The 23,901-nt window shown below is 38.5% G+C and overlaps 1 protein-coding gene across 17 annotated transcripts in view; it reads left to right on the top strand.

Moving 5' to 3' along the window:
• Positions 1-23,901, top strand: part of DOCK9 (dedicator of cytokinesis 9) — a 360,039-nt gene that overhangs the window by 258,144 nt on the left and 77,994 nt on the right. For all 17 annotated transcript variants that reach the window (XM_090258025.1, XM_090258022.1, XM_090258018.1 and 14 more), the window contains exons 28-35: positions 7,194-7,340; positions 7,560-7,643; positions 8,282-8,393; positions 13,596-13,774; positions 14,018-14,131; positions 15,986-16,106; positions 20,695-20,828; positions 22,821-22,935. In XM_090258025.1, the coding sequence (XP_090114151.1) occupies positions 7,194-7,340; positions 7,560-7,643; positions 8,282-8,393; positions 13,596-13,774; positions 14,018-14,131; positions 15,986-16,106; positions 20,695-20,828; positions 22,821-22,935 (1,006 nt within the window). The remainder of the gene's footprint in view (positions 1-7,193; positions 7,341-7,559; positions 7,644-8,281; positions 8,394-13,595; positions 13,775-14,017; positions 14,132-15,985; positions 16,107-20,694; positions 20,829-22,820; positions 22,936-23,901) is intronic.

Genomic DNA, 23,901 nt, shown 5'->3' with positions numbered 1-23,901 from the left:
TGTCTTGTAGGGGCACCTGGGCCACAGATTCATATCAGACCAGATACTGCTTTTGGTGTTCTGAAAGTGTTTCCCAAAGACACCTGGCATTGATCAGCATTTGGGTACATAGTGTATGTTGAGCTGAGGCCTTCAGTGTACAGTCCCTGTGTTAGGGGTTCATTCCATCTAGTGCATATTTATGTGGAAGAATAAATTTGCATGCTGTTCTGCTTGATTCTGATGCTACACTCTTCTGAAAGTGGAGGTGGCCACATATGTCCTCATCCCTACTCCTAACCAAACTATACTATGTTACATTTGCTGTGGAAGGCTGTGAGTCAGAACCTCTCTTGGAACTAACATTTAAAATAAGCAATTTCTTTGCTAGACTCGAGTGTTTCATAGGTGACATGTGCTTGGAATTTAAAGTAAGTGGTTTTTGAGTAGACCTCATTGAGGCCTAGTAAGTTTGTAAGCCCCAACCCTGCTCTGCCTCAATACGCAACATATTTTAGGTGTTTCTTTTCTATCATATTTAGCAACTATAATTTCAGCAGATTCATTTTGAACTTCCTGTCCTCCCACATTGAATCAAGCAAATTGCTGGCATTACACAGGTGTACTTCAAGGAAGTTGGAAAACCTGGCATGGGGTAGGATGAATATATACTCTTAAGTGTTATTTATTTAACCTTCAACTATTTCCTGGCTTAACTGGGCAAGGAAAGAGTTTTCATTTGAAAAGTGGAAGGAGAATGGTATGATTCATGTTCTAAATGAACTGTTTGGACCTCCCCTAAACCATAATTGTAAACCCTATACATAGGTGATGGTGGAATGTTTATATCCACATTTTAACCCATGGATAAGTGCTTTGAACAGTTGTTTGCTATGTACAGAGCATTGAAAAGAAATGCATGTGGAGTAGAGGGTGCATCCTCAACCTTGAAGCTGACATATCCCTTGGAGAAAGAAGACATTCAGCTTGGAATAGTTGGAGAAGAGGGCAGGAAGGTATATGTGTGAGCTCCAAAATGATAGGTAGAGATGGAACTTTACCTGGCCTATGAGGATGCCACCTTTAGAGATAAGAGAATGAACATTAGGCATAGGAGAGAGCTTATGTCTGGGTAAGGCCTCTGTGGCAGAGCTCAGGCTGAGAGTAGAAGGAAAGTGTGAAAAACAAGATAAACATAGAAACAACAATGAGACTATGGGGAGCTTTGAGTCCAAACAGCCGATGATTTGGTAAAAACCATAGAGAGGTAGAGCAGATTCTTCAGCAGGAACGACAAGATGAAAGAGCATATAAATGTTAGCAGAGTGGCTTGCAATCTTTTATACCAATGAATCTGTCTTCCCCCTGGAGTTTAACAAACCTGTGGAACAGATTAACATACCTGTCATTTTTTTATATGTTTGGGGTTTTTTTGTTTGTTTGTTTTTTAGCTCTCTAACTGGAGGGAATGAGGAGGGATTGGGGATAAGAATGGGAAGAATTAATGAATGAATAAGAAGGAATATTAAGTAAACTAATTATTTGACCCAGCAATTTTACTTCTAAGTATTTACTAAATAGAAATGAAAACATATTCATAGAGAGATCTGTATGCAAATGTTTATAGCAGCATTACTCATAATAGCCAAAAACTGGAAACAGCCAAATGTCCACTAACAGAATGGACAAATGTGGTAACTCCCTACAATGGAATACTATCCAGTAATAAAAGGGAACGAACTGCTGATTTTTGCACCAACATAGATGAATCTCAAAAGCATTATGTTAAGTGGAGGAAGTCATTGTGGTCATGCAGACTTTATATTCTATGAGTCCATTTTATGATATTCTAGGGAGAAAAAAAAAACATTCTAGGGACAGAAAACATAGCAGTGGTCTCCAGAGGCTGGGGGTGGAGAAAGGAATTCAAAGGGACATGAGGGAACTTTTATGGTGAAAGAAATGTACTATGTCTCAGTTGTGGTGATGGTTACACAACTGTATTCATTGTCAAGATTTACCAAACTATATGCCTTAAAAGGGTAATTTTTAGAGTATGTAACTTAAATCTCAATAAACCTGACTTAAACAGAACGTAGTAGAGTTAGTTTTTGGTGGGGGTTAAAAGGCCACCTAGATATGTTTGAGAGCATAGAAGAGTAGAGCATTTGGGAGAGATAATTAGGACATGGTCTACCAGGCAAGACGGGACATGATGAGTTTTGCTTGGGATACGGATCTTAAGCTTCAGCGCTGTGGGTTCAGGCTGCTATGACAGAGATCTAAAATAATAATAACAACAAAAAAGAAGTGTTATTTCTTCTCACATGAAAGTATAAGCTAGTACAGGGGTTCGGTTCCACAAAGTATCTGGGGCCATGACTTTTTCTGTCTCACTGCTTTGTCTACCTGTAGTGCTGCTCATTCTTCTGAGCTAACTGGGTTTACCACCATATCCATGTAGGGCCAGCAGTAAGAAGAAAAATATTTTCCTAGAAGGATATGACCTATTCCTATCTCAATGGCCAGGCTTAGTCACACATCCTAGCTAGTCACACTTAGCAAGGGATTCTGGTAAATGTAGTCTTTATTCTGAGTGTTCCTGCACCCAGTTAAAATGTTTAAGTTCTATTACCATGAGAGAGAAGAGATAACAGATATTGGGAAGCAACCAGCAGTTGTTGCCACAAAGAGCAATGGCACAGCCCAAGAAAGTTTGCAGGTAGAGATTCAGGCTTAGACAAGTAAGAAAATGGACACAGCTAGAGAAGTAGATCTGTAATCACCAGTCCCCTAAAACCATATGCCTAAGCTTTTCACTGGGAAAAGCATTGTGTTACTGTGGAGTCACCAGGTGAGGTTTTCTATATAAAAGACTTATTAGGGGCAATGACTATGAGAAAAAATGGGAAAGAAGCCCAGGAGAGGTTGAGAAAACCATCAGATGGCAGGTAAAGGAAAGAAGGAAGGAAGGAAACATCTTAGACTGCAGTGCAATTCTAGGAGCATCAAGCAAGGCCACTGGAAAGTCTTTGAGCTTAGGTTGGCCATCAGAGGAGTCCATTGTCCCCCAGGAACAAGCCTTCCTTGGTATTCCTGCCACCCTCAGTTATTGGCCAGGAGCAGCCCATGCAAGATGCCCATGGTGTAAATGCAATAACAGAATTCAGAGCACAGCAGCTGGGCCATGGGTCAGTTTTGCTCCCTGCAGTTGGAGATTTTAGTCACCATTTTCATGGCATCAGCACATAGAGAGACTGATCTTGGTGAATGAAAATAATGAAGAGATAGGAAAAAGAAAAGATGTTGTAGAAGAAAACAGAAAAAATAATGTAGGAATTCCAATAAGAGGGAAATGTCACTGGAAGATTTCTTATCTATATCATTTCTTTTCTGTTTGCTAAGCCAGAAAAATTAAGTGTATTAGCTAATAAACTTCTTCCTTATATCTCACTGAGCAGTAAAATAGTCTATAGAAGAGAGGTCTCTAAACCTCACAAGAGAGTAGAACACAGTAAGTAACAGAGAATCGAACATTTGAAGACTGTTGGGAAGTTTTTGTACATAAAGCAGTGATTTGGGCCACAGCGTTTGCCAAAGCCCAGACAACATGACATGTAGGAAATGGTGTAGCCCATCGCTAGTATCTGCAAAGATGTGGCTGTTAGCAGCAGGGCTCACAAGAGTGTGGGTCGTCAGGGAGATTCCACTCGGTTAACAGTCGGGTGGCAGGAGCTGAGCAGCCAGCAGGTTGGTACAAATGTTGGGCTCACAGCAAGGTTCGGGGCATGGGACACAGCAAGCTGGCTTGAGGAAGCTGATCTATTGTGGACAGGCACTGGACAGTCAGACTACGCACCAACAGCATTTGTCGGGGGACCAGATAGTGGTGGCTAGGCCACTGGGGATGCTGCAGTGGAGCTACCACAGCAGGACATTGTCAGGAGCGGGGTTTTGCTTGACTGAGAAATCTAGTGTCTCAGCATCCTCTCCTCTGAACTAGAGCTTATATACGCAACCCCCCTCGCCCCGCCCCCTGGACATCAGTCAGCATCCTAAATTATTTTCTTCCATTTCAGTTTGTAGTGCTCTCCATAAAAACACCTAATTACCTCTGTCTTTATTACCTTCAGATGTGTGTCTTACCTCATTGTTTTGTTGCCAAATTACGACTCTTGGCCATAGCTGTTTTGTCATTGCAGAGAGCTTCATTTCATCTTCAAAGACACTGAGTTGTCATCTCCTAATCACTGAACGGCATTGCTGTTTTGTATGTTAATTATATACCATTCTTCACCACATTTTCTTTCTTTCTAACTACAACTTTTTATTACAGAAATGTTTTAATAAATATAAAAGGAAAAGGAATAGTTTAATGAATGTCATGTTGCCATCACCACCCAGCTTCAGCAGTTACCAGTGTTCTGCCATTCTTACTTTATATATCCGCCCTTACACTTTTTTTCATTAGAGTACTTAAAAGCAATTCCCAAATATTTTATCATTTCATTTGTAAAAACGTCAGTGTGTCTTCTATAATAGAGAAAGCCTTTAAAATAAAGATAAATAACTATCAAAACATTGTCGCACTCACCAAAATTAGCAATATTTCTTTATTATCATCTGACAACCAACCTGTGTTCCATTTTTTCCCCCAGGTGTCCCAAAACTGTCATTTTACTATTGGCTTATTTGAATCAGGATCTAACATGGTCCACACATTGCCTTTGGTTGATGTGTCTCCAAAGTTTCTTGGGTTCTCAAATGGTCCCCTCTCCATTTGTTTGTTTGTTTTTAATGCAATGTACTTTTTGAAGAAAGTGGGCCATTTGTCCTTTCCGAATTTTCCACATTCTAGATTTGGCTGATCGTAACCTCACAGTTTTCTGTGACTGATTCTATGTCCCCTGTCTTTCCTATAAACTTGTAGTGATATCTAAAAGCTCAATTCCATGCAGGTTTGATTTGCTTTTTGTAAAGGATGTTTCATAGCCAGCTCTACTATATCATATCAGGAGGAATACAACATCTGGTTGTCACGCTTTTGTTATTATAGTATTGACTAATACAGCAATTTTTCAACCAGTGTGCCGCAGGAATTTTTAAAACGTGCAATACCTGATTATTTAGTTAGGGCCACTGATCTCTTTTCCTTAGGTTGTTAAATTTAAAAATTGACAACAGCCAACACAACAATAGCCTTCCAGTGTGAATGAATCAAAATTATACCTATTTTTTTTGTCAGATTGGCAAAAAAATATTTTTTTTGGTGTGCCATAGAACTTTAGTTTTTGATCGCATAAACTGGACTAATAGATTTACACGGTGTTCCACCCCTTCCATTCATTATAGAGTTCTCCATCCACTTTGCATAGTTTTAGCAGCCATTGACTCAGCCACATGCTAAAGGCCACCGGCATTTCTTGGGAGACCTGTTTTTCAGAACTGGCTATCTTGTGTAGCTGGCAGTTATGTCTGGTGGTTAGAGTTGGCCTTACCTAGGTATTGAGTTATTGGTTGCATGCATGTAACAAAATCCTTTTATAATTTTAGATTTTACTATATTGTTTTTGAAAGTAAGTGAACTTTAAATTCTTATTACTTGATCCTTACCTCACTGAATTCTTGAGTGTATATAAATTTATAAAGATTTTATTGTTATTGGCTTGAGAATTAAGACTTATAAAGCTAGTATTTCAAAATTTTATTATAGGTTTTGGTATTTAAAACATAAACATAAAGTATGCTTTCCTATCAAAAATACCTGGGTTCCAGTTCTAGTTTTACAGAATACTATTTGTTTCATATTGTGATACTGTTTTGGTTGTTCCAAAGCAAGCCAAAATAATAGTGCCTTAAATAAGATAGAAGGTTTATCTGTCTCTTTTGGAAAATTATGAGCCAGTAGTCAGCTCAGAAAGTGGGGGAACTTCTCCCCCAAGGTCATTCAGGGACTCAGGCTCCTTCTATTTGATTTTACAGCTCAGGTGTCATCTTTATCCACATGGTTGAGAAACTGGCTCACCACCCCAACACATTCCAGGTAGTGGTAAAGAGAACTTAGAAGTCAAGCTGCTCCTTTTATAGGTATGGCTGGAAGATGCACAGGACATTTCCTTTTACAGCTCATCAGCCAGAACTCAGTCACATGGCCCTTATCTAGCAACAAATTAGGCTGGGAAATGTAGTCTCCAGCTGGACAGCTGTGTGCTTCTATAAAACCTGAGGGTTCCACCATTAAGAGGAAAAGGGAAGTAGGGATATTAAAGATAATTTAATACTTGGTTACGGAATTTCTCTGAGCTTCTGTTTCCTTATCTGTAAAATGAGAATTTTCCTTATCTGTTGCAGCTGTTAGAATTACATACATGAATAGATAAATGGATGGAGCCTCTATTTCAGTCCTAGTCACATTTCAGGCCTTATTAAATTGTTTCATTTATTTCTGGTAGGGATGGGGCAACAGATATCACAGAACAGAAAGAGCACAGGCCTCGGACTCATGGTAGATCTGGATTTGAGTCTCTGTTGATGTGTGTGACTGAAGATACATTTACTTAACCTCTGTGACCCTCAGTAAAATAAGGGTTAGACTCATAAGGTATTTTATAATAATTTAATGAAAAAGTACATAGAAATATCTAATACAGTTCCTGACATGTAAAAGATATACAGTAAGTGGTAGCTAATTATTGAGTGGTCTGAATATAATTTCTTAGCTAAGCATTCCTATTGAAGAAAAATTACTATATAAAATTAATTTGAAGAGGAATGCTTCTAAGCAGTTTCAACTGGTAACGTACAATCACCAATATGTATATTTTCAGTTTGAATACTTGAAGCTTAAAACTGAGGTGGTGTTTTCTAAAGGAATCTCTGAGAGATGCAGGCACTAGAATCACCAAAAACACTCAGTAAAAATGCAGCTCCTGATTAGCATCTCTGTGACTACAGGCACGTCTCCACATTTTTATAAACTTCTCTAGGGTGATCGTTATTGTACTGAAGTTTGAAATCTCAGGTCTAATCCACAGCACTCATTTAAGTATTAGAATACTTGTACAGTACTTTAAGAGAGGAAGGAATTCACTTATCTAATTCAGATAAATAAGCTTAGACTGCTGAGTTTTTTAAATAGATTCATGGATGAGATATTTTCCCCGAAAGGGTTGCATCTTAAAGAGTAATGAAGGCTGGCTCTCAATTCTTTTTAGGTGTTGAGAAACCAGAGATTTCCCGCATCCTATCATCATGCAGTGGAAACTGTTGTGAATATGCTGATGCCGCACATCACTCAGAAGTTTCGAGATAACCCAGAGGCATCTAAGAATGCAAATCATAGCCTTGCTGTCTTCATCAAGGTGGGATCTCCAGGCCATATGGTGTTGACTAAGTGACTGAAGTGTCCTATCTAGCAGAGTAACTAGTATGTAGTAGTCTGTAGTTAGTTGCTGGGTCAATGTCAATGGCATGTTTGTATGCTAGAGGATAAACTTATTAACAATAAAGACTAATTAGAACCCAACTTTCCAAAAAGTTTGGGCCTAAATACTTAATTATGTGGGTTGTGTTGTCCACAGAGATGTTTCACCTTCATGGACCGGGGCTTTGTCTTTAAGCAGATCAACAACTACATCAGCTGCTTTGCTCCTGGAGATCCAAAGGTAATGTTTGTGTGTGTTACATACACGCTGTTCTTATTTGCTCACTGATTCACTACCAGAAACCCATCCATTTTTCTTGGTTCACATCAGGGTTTTCTTTCAGTTCCAGGGTACTACTCACTCCCCTCTCTTGGAGATACCAACTAGTATTTACTTGCATTAATATGGAGATGTTAGGGACACAGGAATCCCGAATGTGAAATTAACATATCTATTTGATTTTCTCATAAACACCTGAAATGACTTCTCAACTGCAATACTACAAGTGTATGTGTTGGGAGTCATAGTTTATTTAGCAAGGTAATAGAAGTAACTGTGCCCTTTCTCTTACTCATTTTTTTATTGTATTCAGTCTGTGTCTATAATTATAAGCTGCCTGAAATAGTTTATTGAAGTAGGAGGAGCATAAATAATAAATGCTCTAAAAGTCTGTGGAAAACATTTTTTAATGAAATGTGCTCTCAATTTTCAAACAAATCCATGCAGTCATTTTAAAGTCTAAAATTGCACAGAATATGTAGTTCTAAGAAGGTCAAGAAGCTAAAGACTGGGTCTCTCATTTCTTACAGGTTTTTAGGATGCTGTATAAAATATCCAGTGAGGTATTTAACTTATGACTCAACATTTTCTTCCTGCAGACCCTTTTTGAATACAAGTTTGAATTTCTCCGTGTGGTATGCAATCATGAACATTATATTCCATTGAATTTACCAATGCCATTTGGAAAAGGCAGGATTCAAAGATACCAAGGTAATCTTACTTTTGCATATATTTACTTAGTCTTTTCACTAAGTCATTTATTTTTAGTAAGATGAGAGAATTGATTCCAACATGACATTAAATTTTTGTTTGTTTTTTTCATTGATGGATTAATGTCTTCTAGTTAAATTTCCATGTTAAAAAATATTCATAAGATGCTCTGTGGGAACTTACTTTTCAGCAAACTTACCATGCTACAGATCATGTTGATGTGACTCTTTTTCATTGAACTATTTCTTTGCTTAAAACAGTGGAAATCCATTTTACTTACTAGAGTTTATTTTTATTTGTTTCACTTTTTCTTTTTTCTCATAAATTAGCTTTTCTTTCACTAACTGTGGAGTCAAATGAAACTCCTATAGGTAGATGTGAGGTACGATACTTGCTTTATTGCATTTTCCTCCTTTTAAAGAAAAAGAATGCAAGTGATTGCTGAAATGCTTTCGTATGCTATTCATCCAGGCATTTCTCATACACTTTGGTCAGCTTTTAAACTCATGGTAAACCAGCGAATGTGTTCTCACTATAGCTACGACATTGCAATAACATCCCAGGGAGGCATCTTGCTTTTTTGCTCATGGGTCCTCTAGGATGTTTCTTTAAGAAATAAAACAAACAAAAAACCCTGCCTCACTCTAAAAATTTATTATTCCACCATTTTCATAACCCTTGTCCATAGTGGTGGCAGTAACCTACATCACTAGCAACTGGCTTTTCACATGCTTTTTATGTTTGCATGCTAAGTCTTTATTAACTTCCCCGTTTAAGTTTAGCTCACAGTAATTTCTTTATTTTACTGGGTCTATCAAAGTAGTCTGCCAGGTCTGTCAAGTACGAGGTTTAGTGCCTTGTATGTGCTACGGATTGTTTATGCTAAAGGAGAGAAAAAGAAGTGGAAGGACGCCACCAAACTATTAATAACCCTAAATCAACTTACTCTGAAGTTCAGGGAGAAATATACAAAGGCATTCATTCAGAGACATAAATATCTTCCTCCAAGACAGACTCAGACTGATTTTTAAGGAATAGGAGAGGGATTGTGATCCTGGAATTGGTATTCATGCATTCAACAAATATTTACCCAGCACCAACTATGTCTAGCCTCAGGATAGAATCGTGGACAAGTGTCCACATAAAAATGTACAAACCTGTGAAGTACTTTTGTAAGATTTTATCTGAGCCAAACTGATAACAGTTGCCAGGAAGCAAGATCTCAAACACTTCTTAGAATGGCAGTCAGCAGCTTCCTTCATGATTACATGAAGGTGGAAGAAAGCAAGGTAGGGGTGAAGTTACAAGATAGTTAACAAGAATATGTGCTTTCTTGAGGATAGTTACCCTTATTTCTAAGGAATGTAACCCAAATGCACAAAAGCAGTAGACAAGTCTCGCTTAAGGCAAAGATAAATCTTTTACTGAAAAAGTTATATGCCTGGGGCATCACTACCCACCATGACCTGCCCAGTTAGGAATTTATGATCAGATCACCCTGTGAGGTTACTTTCCATAGAACACCTTTTTCATCTGCACAAGAATGATAATCTTTGGCTGTTTTACCTAAGGGAAATTATAGAATGTTAGAGTAATAGTTGCTAAGGACAGAAAAACAAAGCAAGGAAAGGGGATGTGAAATGACATGATGTTTGAGATAGGGTGACCAGAAAATGGTAATCTGAAGAAAGTAAGGGGTTGAGCTGTGCACACATCTGGGGGAAAACATTCTGAGCCAAGGGAATAGCCAGCTTCTCAGCATTCCCTGATCCAACCATGGCCCAGCTGTCTGGTCGCACTCCCCACTCTTCCCCACAACTCAGAAACACCTGCTACTCCGAGGTCCTCAAACATGACATGCCTACCCTGACACACCTCAACCTCAAATAGCCGCCTTCCTGGGGGTATCCTCATTTTCCTCCCCAGCCAGTCACTCAGAACCTCCTACATGGTGCCTGCCAGGTCCCCTCCTCACCTTCTCCCAGTACCCCAACTAGAATGAATTGCTCTCCACCCAGCACTTCAAACCTTGTCACACCCTCACTTCACAGTTTGTTACCAGTCCCCCTTTACTTGGGAACTGTGACTGTCTTTTCTTTTCATCTGTCAGGGTGCTGAGGATAGCTCTTTATACCCAGTGGTTGGGCAGTGAATATGTGCTAATGCCTGTCTTCCGCTCTGACCCAGCAGGGCCCAGTTGCTTATCCTGCAGAATTAAGGAAAGTGGAAATCCTTAAGGTGCCCAGCAGTCTGGCACAAACTCTAAGTAGAATGCTAGGTATTTGGTGACAAGAGGGGCTGCCCCAGGCAGATGGGTGTGGGTCACTTAATGGTAATTTACCTTATATTGATAGGAACAAGTATTTTTTATCATTTTTTCCTTTCTCCCTTTTCGCTTCCCCCCCAACCCCCCACATGTGCACATGCACTCACAAATGCAAGCAGTTAAATCCATCAATAGTTTTATTCTAAGGGGTTTACGTGAATTCAAGCTATGAACTGTCATTTGGATAAACTGGACTTAATGTAAAGAGTAGACACTATTATTCTAGAAAGATAAATAATCTTTTCCTTGCTGCTGCTAAAAGGTTTTGTTATCAATGGAAAACGAGTTCTTGTGGTGTCACAAGGAAAAGAATTTCCTGAGACCCACATGGGAGGATGAGGCGCCGTAAACTTTACTGATGATATAAAATTAAGGGGATTCCCCTCTGGCCTCCCAATGTCCCGTATCTGTTTGTCTTGCCATGGAAAAAGTCCAGTCTTGTCTTCAGTACAGCCAGGATGAAGGCCAGTGCCCAGAATTTCTGCTCCGTATTAAAGTACATTTCAGCATCTGGGTAGCTTAATGCGTTTCCATCTGCAGTCTGTTGCTGTGCTGTGGTATTCAGGCTCTCTCCTGGAGCCTGCATGTAGAGCCTGCACAGACATGGATCACATGGCTGCTAGGGCCACATGGCTATGGAGAAAGGACATTCAAATGCATGTGGCATGTGCGGGTCACAAGCAACAGAGAGAGCAAGAGGGAGGTTCTTTGTTTCACTGGAATTATATTAGTTTGGGTTTAAGACTGACCAGGTGCTTTTTCCAAATGACCAGTCAATTTCCCAAGGTTTAGCAGCCTTTGGATGGGTCCACACCCCCTAGTTAGATTGACAGGTTTCTATGGCCAAGCACCTCCCCCAGCACCCCATAACAATCGAGTACCAAAGTGGGAAAAGGAAGAGTGTTAATTTCCTTGGTTCAGCAATGCTATAATCCCTTTGGGTGTAAAGCTGTAGCTTCCTGGCTAGGCAAGCAGGTTTATGCTCCCTATTTTATTAAGCTCAATGTCTAAGTACCTTTGTTCCCCTTTCCCATCAATAATTAGCTAAGTGCTGATGGTAACAGTTTCATGGGACTTGGGTCAGTGTTTTGGATAGGTTTAGGAGTACTCATAAGAAATCAAAGTCAAATGAGGTATCTATAGATTTTCCTCTAATAATGGATTCAGTGTAAAAATTAAAATCCTGGCTGCAGTTTACTGAAAAGGTGTATTTCACCTTCCGAGTGATGTTTAGCTGTTTTTATTTGCCTTCTCTCAGTAGATTTCACATTTGCTTCTATCTCTTTTCCAGAAGAGCTTTTAGTTTTGTCATTTAGCTTAATGATGGTTTACTAATTTGGGGTGGTGTTTTGCCCCTTTTCATTATAGTTTATATTTGTTTTTTATTGGCTTTTAGAGGTACAGAAGTATTAAGATTATAAGTTTTAAAATCAACATTTAGTTTTTTATTCAGTGACAACAAAATAAATAGATTATATGCTAACTTGTTAATTTTAAACATGTTGGATTTTAACGGGCATATATAGGCATTAATGACCTAGTAATGGGTAAATGAACTCACTTAGTAAAGAACATTTCAATAGACCATGTATATTTATTCTTCCTTTAATTACATGTTTGTTATCCATAGACCACTTGTCTATAATACTGTCAATTAGTATGATAACTTTTTAAATTTCATTTCAATAGCAAAATTACATTTGTAATGTTGTTACAGAACCCCTGGGCTGCTCCAGTTGAAAACAAACCCGCGGGCTCTTTAGTTAGGGGCCCGATTGCCCGCCGCCAAAATTATAACTCTCAATACCAGAGTTTAGTGAAAAGAAAAAGAATAGTTTATTTAACAGTTATATAGATTTAGTTATTTGCGGATTTCTGTTGTTAAGTCTTATGTTCTTTAAAACACCCATAAACACATATCCTTGCCTCCCCCCTACCAAACCAGGCTAGTTTTAGAAAAGTCAGAGAAACCCTTTCCCTACTTTCCAAACACAGTTCAGCTTTACCAGTAGCTGCCAATCATTCAATCCTGATTGGGGAGACCTCGTCTGTGTTATGGGGTCCACCAGCTTTTAATCCAGAACCTCATGGATTCTCAGCCTCCTTGTAAACTGCATAGTTAGTCCTTTTGTAATCCACATGGTCAGTCTGTTCCTTTTCAAAGCAGCAAGGTATGTCCCTTCCTTAAAACTGCATCGTCAGTCGCAGTTAAATTCACATAGTCAGCCTCAGCCTCTGCCTCAGTCAAATCTGCACAGTCAGCCTCAGCCTTAGTCAAATTCGCACCATCAGCCTGGCTAAAATGTCTGCCGCTTATTTTCAAATACCTGACTACGTCCTCTGATGCAGTGGGTGCGGTAACCAGTTCTGACCATTCACAGAACCTCACACAGGTTCTGTGTGCTTTCTCCATACCATCCCCTGGTTCAAGACTCCTCCCATCTACCTGAGGCTTTGGATGCATTAAAGCCATTTTGCATAAAAAAGACACTAGCCACCGGCCTCAGGCATGTGGAGGCATTCTGAAAAGCTGCTTCCTTCTCCCCATCCCCCAGCTGCAAACTCTGGGGTTTTTTTGGAACACCCCTGTTTCTGTAACAATGTAACATGTTTTGTATTCTAAAAATTGGTACTAAAACTGTTCACTAACTTAATTATACAGGATGTGATATGCTTTGACATCCACTGCAATTATTTGTATTTAAAATGTGTTTTCATTAAGAGCTCCATTGTTAAGAAGTAGAGCTATATTTTAGATAATCAAACTTTTCCCATTGGAAGCCTAGTCTAATCATTTGTTACGGGGAGGGGGTGGGTTATTTTATCAAAGAGCAGTACATTCTCTTTAACTAAAGTAGTTTCTATCCTTGTTTCAGATCTCCAACTTGACTACTCATTAACAGATGAGTTCTGCAGAAACCACTTCTTGGTGGGACTGTTACTGAGGGAGATGGGGACCGCTCTCCAGGAGTTCAGGGAGGTGCGACTGATCGCTATCATTGTGCTCAAGAATCTGCTGATAAAACATTCTTTTGACGACAGATATGCTTCAAGAGTGAGTAGTTCCTGTACAAGGCAATACGGTGTGATAAATGTCCTTTATTTTAAGTAATATAAAGAAACTAACAATTAGAAAATTAGTGGTGACAGCATTAAGACTTTTCTTTGTTTATGCAGTAAACTCTAATAGCAGTCTTTATAGAAAGTATCCAAATACAGGAGATGGCTAGTGCCGGCTTAGTTCATCATTAAATTCTCAGAACCTAGGATAAACTTAAAATGTGTGCCTGTGTTTCAGAGCCATCAAGCAAGGATAGCCACTCTCTACCTGCCTCTGTTTGGTCTGCTGATTGAAAATGTCCAGCGGATCAATGTGAGAGATGTGTCACCCTTCCCTGTGAACCCTGGCAGTGTACGTAAGCATATTCACATGTATACAGCCTGTATCTGTTTCCTGGGGCTGTCCTAACAAAATACCACAAACTGGGTGGCCAAAACAACAGAAATTTATTCTCTCAATATGTCTACAGTGTTGGTTCCTTCTGGAGGCTGTGGGTGAAGAGTCTGTTCCCTGCCTCTCTCCTAGCTTCTGGTGGTTGCCTGAGATCCTTGTCTTCTTTGGCTTGTGGCTACATCATTCTGGTCTTGGCCTTCATCGTCACGTGGCCTTCTCCTTTGTGTGTCTGTGTCTGGTGTCTGTTGTCCTCTCCTATTCTTATAAAGACGCCAGTAATTGATTGGATTTAGGCCCCACCATAATCCAAGGTGACCTCATCTCATCTTACATCTTAATTATATCTGCAAAGACCCTATTTCCAAACGAGATCACATTCTGAGGTTCTGAATGGATATGAATTTGGGGAGACACTATTTAACCTAGTACATACCTCTTTTCTCTCTCTTTCTCTCTCTCTCCACTAAAACAATAATGCACAGTACTTAGTAGATTATATTTCTGGCTAAGATGAGGTCAATCAGTAAACCTTCAACTCCTGTTAAAAATCATTATAAAAATCATGGTTTTCTAATGTTCCAGTATCTTGTAAAACATCAGGATCTTCTTTGTATAGTCTACAAATCCTTAACCCAGTTCTCATTGTAACATACAACATAGTCTTGGAAAAACCACCTCTTTGGATGAAAGTCTCTCTGTAAAAATAGAAGATCAAGCTGGATGTCAGAGAGCCAAAGTGAGTGACACAGGCCCCACCTTCAAGAACTGACCACCTTAATTTATACTATCTTCATGCCATCATTTTTAAATATTTTGGAAATTAAGTTGACTGAAGGATGATACCAGAAATGATCTCAAAACTTTTTAATTAAGAGACCACCTGCTGTTAATTTGGAAGGATGTTACCAGTTAAGCAATTTCCTTTTCCCTTTCATTCTGGATCCATGAACCAGCTCAGTTGTTAATCTTGCCACTTTGTCATCTAGTGTACCTTGGGGAGTTTCTTTTCATCTTTCTGTCCCTTTTCCCCAAACAGTGATGCATTGTTCCATATTTTACTGTCTGCCTCCAAATATATCTAAATAGTAATACACTGAGATGAGCCATATTTATAGACTATCTTTTTAGTTCCAAAGGGCATAAACTTTCACTGTCCTGAAATGAACTGCACCAAACTAATCTCACCCTATACAACATTGTGTTTCACATGTGTATTCTCTTAGCCTTTTCTAATCAGAATTAGTAATTCAGGGCATAATGTTATGCTCTGTACTGCTTCAGTACTGAGAAAAAGGAACATAGGTCTTCCCTTGGCTTGCACCAAGTTAAATCTCTTTTGCGGCATCACTTCAAAATTAACATAGTTTCTCCACTGATGAGAAGTCTGCATGAAGCTCCAAACTTGCAGAAATTTTTCACTGCTGCTCTTATGTATCACTGTTGCTCATTCGGCAGGATTTCCTACATGAGAGAAGAACCAGTGTTCCAGTTAGAGCACACAAGGCTTTTTCTGAAGGAAAAAAATACCAAAATAATTTAAAACAATGTTGGACATTAGAGCCCTGGAAAGGGAGAGTTGCCACACCCTCTCCCCACTTTAAATATTCTGTGCTCCCTTCTCCTTGCTCTTTTTCTGATCCACCTGCCACCTTCCTCCCTCTCATATCCTGTGGCTGCTTCTCCCTCTCAGGCACATTTAACTTGTCAGGCTGTTCTGTCTTGTTCTAACACTTGCCCTCACACTTCCAAGATCAGTTGATGACTCTTTTTAAATCATATTTGATTGTTTCTTCTCTTTCTCCCCTTTGGCAGACTGTGAAGGAGGAATTGCTTACTTTGCCAGCTGTAAATCCATTGGTGACACCCCAGAAGTCTGGAAACACGCTGGATAACAGCCTGCACAAAGATCTCTTTGGCGCTATTTCTGGCATTGGTAATGCTCGGGGCTCTTATCTTTTTGTCTCTAGTTTAATTCTGAAAGTGTCTCTAATCTAGTAGTTTGTAGCATTCAAATTAGAACTTTGAAGTCTGAGTTTCTGCTTTGACTATTGTTTTCCTGGTTTTGATAGTTATTGACCAAAACCCCTTAACTCCACACTGAAATAAAGACTCCCAGATTCCTATGAATTCTGAATATAGTACACTTAATCCCGTATTTATACTGTTGACTTTTTGTTAATGCTTAAATTAATTTATCATTTCAATCTATACATTGGAGTGCTTATGCTTTGAGAGAAGGAATATCTTCTCAGGTGTGCATGAGGGGCACGGTAGGATATATTTGCAGTGTTAACAATTGAGATGAAATGTGACGGTAATTCCTGACAGGGATGCTGGTTTATGGCTAGAATGTAATCCTAAATTGGTTTTCTAAAATCTTCTTTCCTGGAATATTTTTTTATATCTGAAATAAAGCAAGAGCAGCCTCTATGAGGAGGAAAGCAGATGGCATAAATCAAGATCCAAATGGAGTAGTTGTTCCAAAAGAAAATGCCTGATATAGTTATTAATATCCTGAGTGAGCCCCTGTGCCAACTCCTTCATAAAGAAAATGATACAAAAAAAGTCTTCACAGAATTGTCACAGAAACTTTTTTATTCTGTCTTTATCTTTTCCTCTTATATAACACTTGGAATAAGTGAAATATCTTGCCGTGGCTAGTGCTTACATAGCCCAATAATGGGACTAGCTCTCAGGCCAAAATAAAGGGCAGTCCTTTTAGCTGATAAATTTGCAGGACTGTTGTTTGTGATGAGTTTATGTCCTTACTTTTCTTGTTGTTAACATGATATTTCATGTAAGTGATAAAACTGGGCAGAATATAAAACCGAAAATGTCATATTAATGCCTGAATTTGTCCTATAATACCAATACTAATCCTTAGTATTACTTATGTTCATATATATTTTTCATAGTTATACCTACTTAATTTGATGTCAGAAAGATTAAATGAATTAATTCATACACAGTGCTCAGAGCAGAGCCTGGCGCACAGTGTTTTCATTGGCCATTCTCCTGGGACCTTTGCCCTGTCTTCTTTGTCTTGCTCTGCCCATGTGTCCAGCCACTGATGTCAGATTAGAGTAGAGGCTCTCTTCAGAGGGTCCTGTCTGTAGTGGTTCACAGCAATGGCTTTAAATCAGATATGGCTTTGGATCCAGGCTCCACCATTTACTAATTGCCATGAATAGGATTTCTTTCCTCTTCAACATGTGATTATACCTCCAAAACAAAGTCACAGTGAGGGATAAAGAGCTAATATGATGTGTGCAATGCTTGGCATGGTAAACACTCAGTGGTAATATTTGACTGCCATTATAATAAGTGCAACTCTTTAGCATTATTCATGCTTTGTGGTATACTGAGTCCCAGGGCCTAGGAACGTGTTGAAATATTATCTCCCTGACCAGTACTCTGTAGGATTCAAGACTGTGGAAATGATCATACTATTGGGTTGGCCAAAAAGTCTATATGTTTTTTCCATAAAATAAAAGACACACTTTTCACTTTCACTAATAACTTTATTGATTCAGATATTTTGAAAATGTGAGCTATCTCCCACATGGTATAAAATAGATTTTTCTCAATTAATATCTCAATTTGGTCATTATCAACTTCAGCTCATCTACCCAACTGTGGAGCATCATCCAGCAAAAAAACTCCAGCTTGAAACATGGCAAACCACTTGACACGTTTGGTCAGTAACAGCACCTTCTCCGTACACACTGCACAAGTCTTTTTTGCGTTTCAGTTGCATTTTTACCTTTATTAAAATAATAAAGCATACTATACCAAAAATGTTGCTTATTTTCTTCCATCTTCAGTATTAAAATGACTACACAAAAATTCACCAATTTTGACGTTTTGTTTTTAATGCTGCTATGACAGCTGTCACAATACAATCTAAGAAAATTGTTTCCAATAAAGTTAAAGATAACTTCATGCTACTGGAACCATCTTACAGACAAAATGAACTTTTTGGCTAACCCAATAGAATGAGATGATGTTTTGGTTCTGGCTTTTTTCTCCAATTCCCCATTAACCTTGGTAGGATTTGTGGTACATTGAGAATGTAAAGATGAACCATTCAGCATGTCTCGAATGGCATAAATGACCCTCAATACTCTGTGTTCGTGATGAAGTTATAAAAGTACTTGAACTGATTTAATGTCTTTTCACTCTTTCTTGCATTTCCAGACCTGAATCCACTTTTCATAGGACTTCACCACAACAGATATTTATACCCAGGCTTTATCTATGTTTTCCCACATCTTTAAAGGCTTAGATCCTTGTTCCTTTTTAGGAATGTCTTTCAGGAAAGCTCCACCTGTGAGCTGGGTTTACTTGTTGTTTTCTGGTGGCTATGCTAAAGAAAATGTTGCTTATTTACTCTTGTTTTATTCATCAAGGAGTTTTCAGTTAACTTTAGCCCCAGTGCTTATCCTTCAAGAGCAGACTTTTTCCTTACATCTCCGCTTAGAAGAAATCCTGTTTCCATGCATATTGAGAATGTGCCCTCAGCAGGTTTTTTAAAATGTCTTTGGAATGTGGTGCATGAAAATTTCTAAAACTGATTTCTTGCTAGATACAGATACTTTAATAAGAGTACATTAATTTTAAAATGTACACATTCTTAGTCTCAGGGTTCCTTTTATCACCTACACAGTATATTGCATTGTGATGTCTGTATAAAGGAGACAGAGGTGAACTACACTTCTTTTTATTTTACTTACATGTTGTTTAATATTTTTAAAGTTATGCACTAGGCTAGGATATTAAATATAAACACACACAATATATAGGAACATAATTCTAAGCATGTTGATTTTGATTTATTACATTTCCATCTGTTTGCCTTAGATTGGAACCATACTTCTGGAATTGAGCCTAAAACTCTGAGAATTTAGGATCAAATTTTACTAAAACCTCATTGTCCTGAGCTCTGTGTTCTACATTAAATATGAAGTCCAATATTATTAGGAGGAGTATAATTAGAATTTGGTGATAATATGTGTTTCTTTTCTGAGTACAGAAAAATGCTCACAGGTTTTTTCATAGCGTTTTCACCTGCTCCTTGTGATAATCACATAGTTTGTATTCTGGGGAATGCAGCCTGTGGCCAATGGTTTACATGTTCCATCCTTCACTTATATTTTCAAATTCTTCTGGCTCTTCTTTTCTTGGTTTTAATACACTGAACTGGTTTCAGGGATAGTAGTGAATAAACCAGAATGTTAGGTAGGGGAAGGGATTACTTTAGAAGTATCTTAGTCTGAGGCAGCTAATTTGCATACTGAAACCTGAAAATGACCAGCCTGTTGTGAGATGCCAGGTAAAGACATCTTCAGCTTGGGTATGGGAGACTGTGCTTACAGCTTGTTAGATCACAGTGCCAAAAGTCTCCTCGTGCCATCTCCATGACCAGCCAGGCCCTTTTGTTGGAGGAACGTGTTTTGGTTCAGCACAGAATGTACAAGTCTGAGAATCATTTTTAATTATATGATTTAGGTACATCTTATTTAAGCAGGAAATAAATCTCTTACATTAAAAATTCCATAGTACCAGGGTGGGTGCTAATTTCTGCCTTCAGATGCTGTTTTTTTCACAGGTGCCACAAATTTTATGCCCAAGTTAGATTTCCTTTCTGTTTGTAACAGCTCATTGCAGCGCTTCCCAAACTCAGTTCACATCCCTCATTATTATCATAGTAATTTTTTCATGAAGTCCCCAGGCCAAAAGTAACACCTGAGAGCTCTGTTTATTAGGTACTTAGGGCCATATAACTTAAGTACTTATATTCTAGCAACTTAGTAGGCACGTGAAAAATATGCATAAATTTAAAGAAAAACAGTTGTATTTTATTTTTAATAACCAGAACTCTTTACTAATGGAATGTGTGTGCCTATTGGCTTTTCCAATTTGGAATCAGGTTGCTCACGGCCCTTCTCGTTTTGTTCCACATTGATTTTCACCCAGTAATTGCTTTTTATCATAGCAACCACCAGATACCCAGCTTCACAAAGATATGCTATCATAGAAAGGAGTGTAGCACAATCTAATGTTGAAACTACAGTTAGTTTCCAAAAGACGTCAAGTATCATTGTGTTTTCCTTGAAAATGTAAAATATCCTATGACACCCCTCTGAGTTTTCTAGGGCACCTTAGCATACAGTTTGAATACTGTGGGTTTGTTGCATGGTTTAATTTTTTGATTTGATAGTTGTAGGTTGATTTATTTTATAAAAAATATTTTTAAGTCTTCACTCTATTCCATTCTGAAACAGTGTGTGCTCCTTTAGTCTTAGCAAAGTGGTTTCTTATAAGTGAATTGGTAGCTACATCTGAATGTTTTTGATTAAAGTTTATTTTTATCTACACTATAGGTGATTGAATGCAACTCTCAAACCAAATTCCTAACGGAAAATATAAGTGCCATGAAAGTAACTTTTTTAAAGTTCAGTAATTATCTTTATTTTGTTGTGTCTCACCTAATCTTTGGTCTTGGCTTAATTCCCATTTAGCTTCTCCATATACAACTTCAACTCCAAACACCAACAGTGTGAGAAATGCTGATTCGAGAGGATCCCTCATAAGCACAGATTCGGGGAACAGCCTTCCAGAAAGGAATAGTGAGAAAAGTAATTCCCTGGATAAGGTAATTTCTTTTCATATAACTTGTGTTTCTTTTAACAAATAGATTTAGGCCAAGGTAAACATGCTTCATGTTCTAGTATTCATTGTGTGCCCTTAAAAAACAAAAAAAGACACAAAAAAACCTCAGTTAACCTAGGGTAGATAATTAGAGTATTCACTAAGGATGGGCCCTATTCCCTGAAACCCCCTGTTTCTTGTTTCCAGAATTCCAGATCAGGGCAGTGTTTACAGTTTGAGTAGTTGGTTCCGGCAGGTTGAACAATTAGGGAAATAAAAATAGCACTCATTTAGAATTCCTGTAGTCTATGCTGGAGAACACCATTTATAACACAGTTATCCACACAAATGGGTATTGGGTCCAGAGCCAGGTCCAGAAAAGATTAATTGAGCAGACAGGTGATTCATGGATAAAGCTTAATTTGAAATCATTCTGCTCACACTGCACCCCCTACCCCAGTCCAACAAATCTTCCTCATATTTAACCTTTTGTCTTGAAATAACTAAGGCTCAGACTATTTGGAATTTTTGTGGGAATGGATAAAGCTTGGATTTAAACCTGGAACCATGACATGTTGGTTTCACCTTGGCCACTGTTGTCCTAATTTATTTCAAGGTATAGGCAAGCACATGTACGAATAAACAGGTAAACAATTTAGGGATGTATTCCTAGTTCTTGGAAATAGGAAAACGCCCTTCCTTGGTACCAGGTTTGTCATTTTATCATGCATTTCTGTGGCTGGCATTGACATGATTATCCTTAACTGCCGTTCTGTCGAGGTGCGAGTATGGCAGTGTGGGTCTGTGTCATGACATATTGAACTTTTTCCTTGACCCTGACATGCCTTCATGTGTAGAGGGAGAAGCTGCTCAGAAGGCACTCCGCTTGTGTCATACACAGTGCTGGTGAGGAGGAGGAGAGCTGCCAGTCAGCCAGGAAAAACCGGGTCACTGTGGATTTTTCCCTTCTAACAATTCCACCTTTGCCAGAGGAAACATTGCATGCTGCACCTTCCCTCCCGCCGCAGGAAGTGCTGAGTTCTTCTAGCGGCTCTGATGAAGTGGGTGGGCCAACTGATGCATCTGCACCATGGTTTTGCCACTAATTGTTCCTGTATTTCTTCCTTAAATATAAATATTCACAGATGTTAATAATTAAACCTGTTTATTATACATTTTTTCAATTGCCCTCCAATACCTTGAAGGAAATACAATTTTTCACTGATCTTTCTTCTTTGACATTTGGCAAAAAATTTCCCGGGTCTCAGTTGAAAATATAATTTTGAGGATTTTGAAATCTCCTGTGTTTCTATCATGAGATGAGATTCTTGTTCTATTTTTTTAAAACCCTTTGTATATGTGAACCTGTTGTGTAGTGGCAAAACTGCCCTCACCCTGCACTCTGAGCTTTCTGATGTTTGCAGTGTTGAGCTAAGCTGGTGATGGAATGACCTCACCAGTTTAGGGTCTTTGGCAATGCTGTGCTGAGGTGTCCCTACCTGTCCCTATAGGCCACCTGCCCATTGTTTTCTCCCAGTAGTGCCTCATTATGTAACTGAATGACAGTAACTCAGCTCCAGGCTTTTGTGATTGGTACTCAGAAGCACCATAGACTTCATTTGCTGTTTAAACCATTCATGTTTTCCTGAGTTTGTGGTTGGTTCTCCTGTGTCATACTTTTCTGCATGAGGTATTACTTGACATTTCAGAATTAAGCTGGTAACTAAAACAATAGTTACCCAGTTTGAAACGTTTATTTCTTTTGGCTTGTACCTTAGGAAAGTATGCACAGGAGACAAGCCAGAGCTTCTGTGGAACAGCTTGTGTATATTCGGTGAAGGTGTGCCTATAGTTTGCCTACAAATTATTTATACTTTCCAATTTGAACGATTGGACTCAATTCTAAGAATGCTTTTCTTCCACGGGAGAAAAGTGAAACTAATTTTGTTTTACTTGTTATTGAAGGAAAAAAATCCACCTGTATTTCCTTTTGTAGCACCAACAAAGTGGCACTTTGGGAAATTCTGTGGTTCGCTGTGACAAACTTGACCAGTCTGAGATTAAGAGCCTGCTGATGTGTTTCCTGTACATCTTAAAAAGCATGTCTGATGGTAGGTAAAAGTGAAGCTATCTGCTTTACTTTCCTCATTTCACTTTTTTTTTTTTTTTATTGCAATTGGTTGAAAGGCTATAAATATTTAAAAGGACTTTTCTTCCTTGTTTTAAAAACATGTTAATTTTCTAAATGAACTAGAATAAAAGTTTTAATTTGGAAAAGTATTTTTATTAATTATTATAATCTAGAAAATGAATTCTAAAATGTGAATGGGCCTATTTTATAAATTATTAAACTCAGACCTACCATCTTAACTAAAGGAGGCAGATGCAGATAAAGTAGCTTTAGATTATTATTTTTTTAATTTCATTTGTCTAAACAAACTTACTGGTAACTTGTATAACTTTATTAGTCTATCTCTTGAATTAGAAAATCCAGTGTTGGGGAACCTCAGTATCTCTTCCATTTAGAGTGTGTAACATTCCTGGCTTTAACTGGAAGCAAAGTGTGTTATTTTTATTTCCTAATGGAAATAGTAGTGCCATAGTAGATTAAGTTTCTTTTTTTTTTTAATGTGTTTTATTGATTATACTGTTATAGTTGTCCCAATTTCCCTTCCCTCTGCTCCCCTCCACCCGGTGGCCCCCCTCCCTCCAGTTGTCCCACTCTTTTAGTCCATGTCCATTGGTTGTGCATATAGTTCTTCTCAGCCTCTTCCTATCTTTTCCATTCCCTCCTGCTATGCTTCTTAATTCCTGTACCATCTCCCTCCCTTTCCTCCTTCCCCCTCCCTGCTGACCTCCCCCCAATATGCTCCCCATGCCTATAGTTCTTTTTCCACTCTCGTTGCCTATTTAGTTTGCCTTTGCTTCATTTCCCTAGCTTCTGTTGTTTTTTGTTTGTTTTTTTTTTTGATACAGTTTTCATTTTAGTGTTCATAGTTTTGATCCTCCTTTTTCTAAACCAGTCCCTTTAACATCTCATATAATTGTGGTTTGGATCTAATGAACTCCTTCAGTTT

This window comes from Furipterus horrens, unplaced genomic scaffold, assembly GCF_987537825.1.
Source record: "Furipterus horrens unplaced genomic scaffold, mFurHor1.1.pri manual_scaffold_12, whole genome shotgun sequence".
NCBI lineage: Eukaryota > Metazoa > Chordata > Mammalia > Chiroptera > Furipteridae > Furipterus > Furipterus horrens.
The sequence above is the reverse complement of the archived record's forward strand: the minus strand, read 5'-3'. Positions and strand labels throughout refer to the sequence as shown.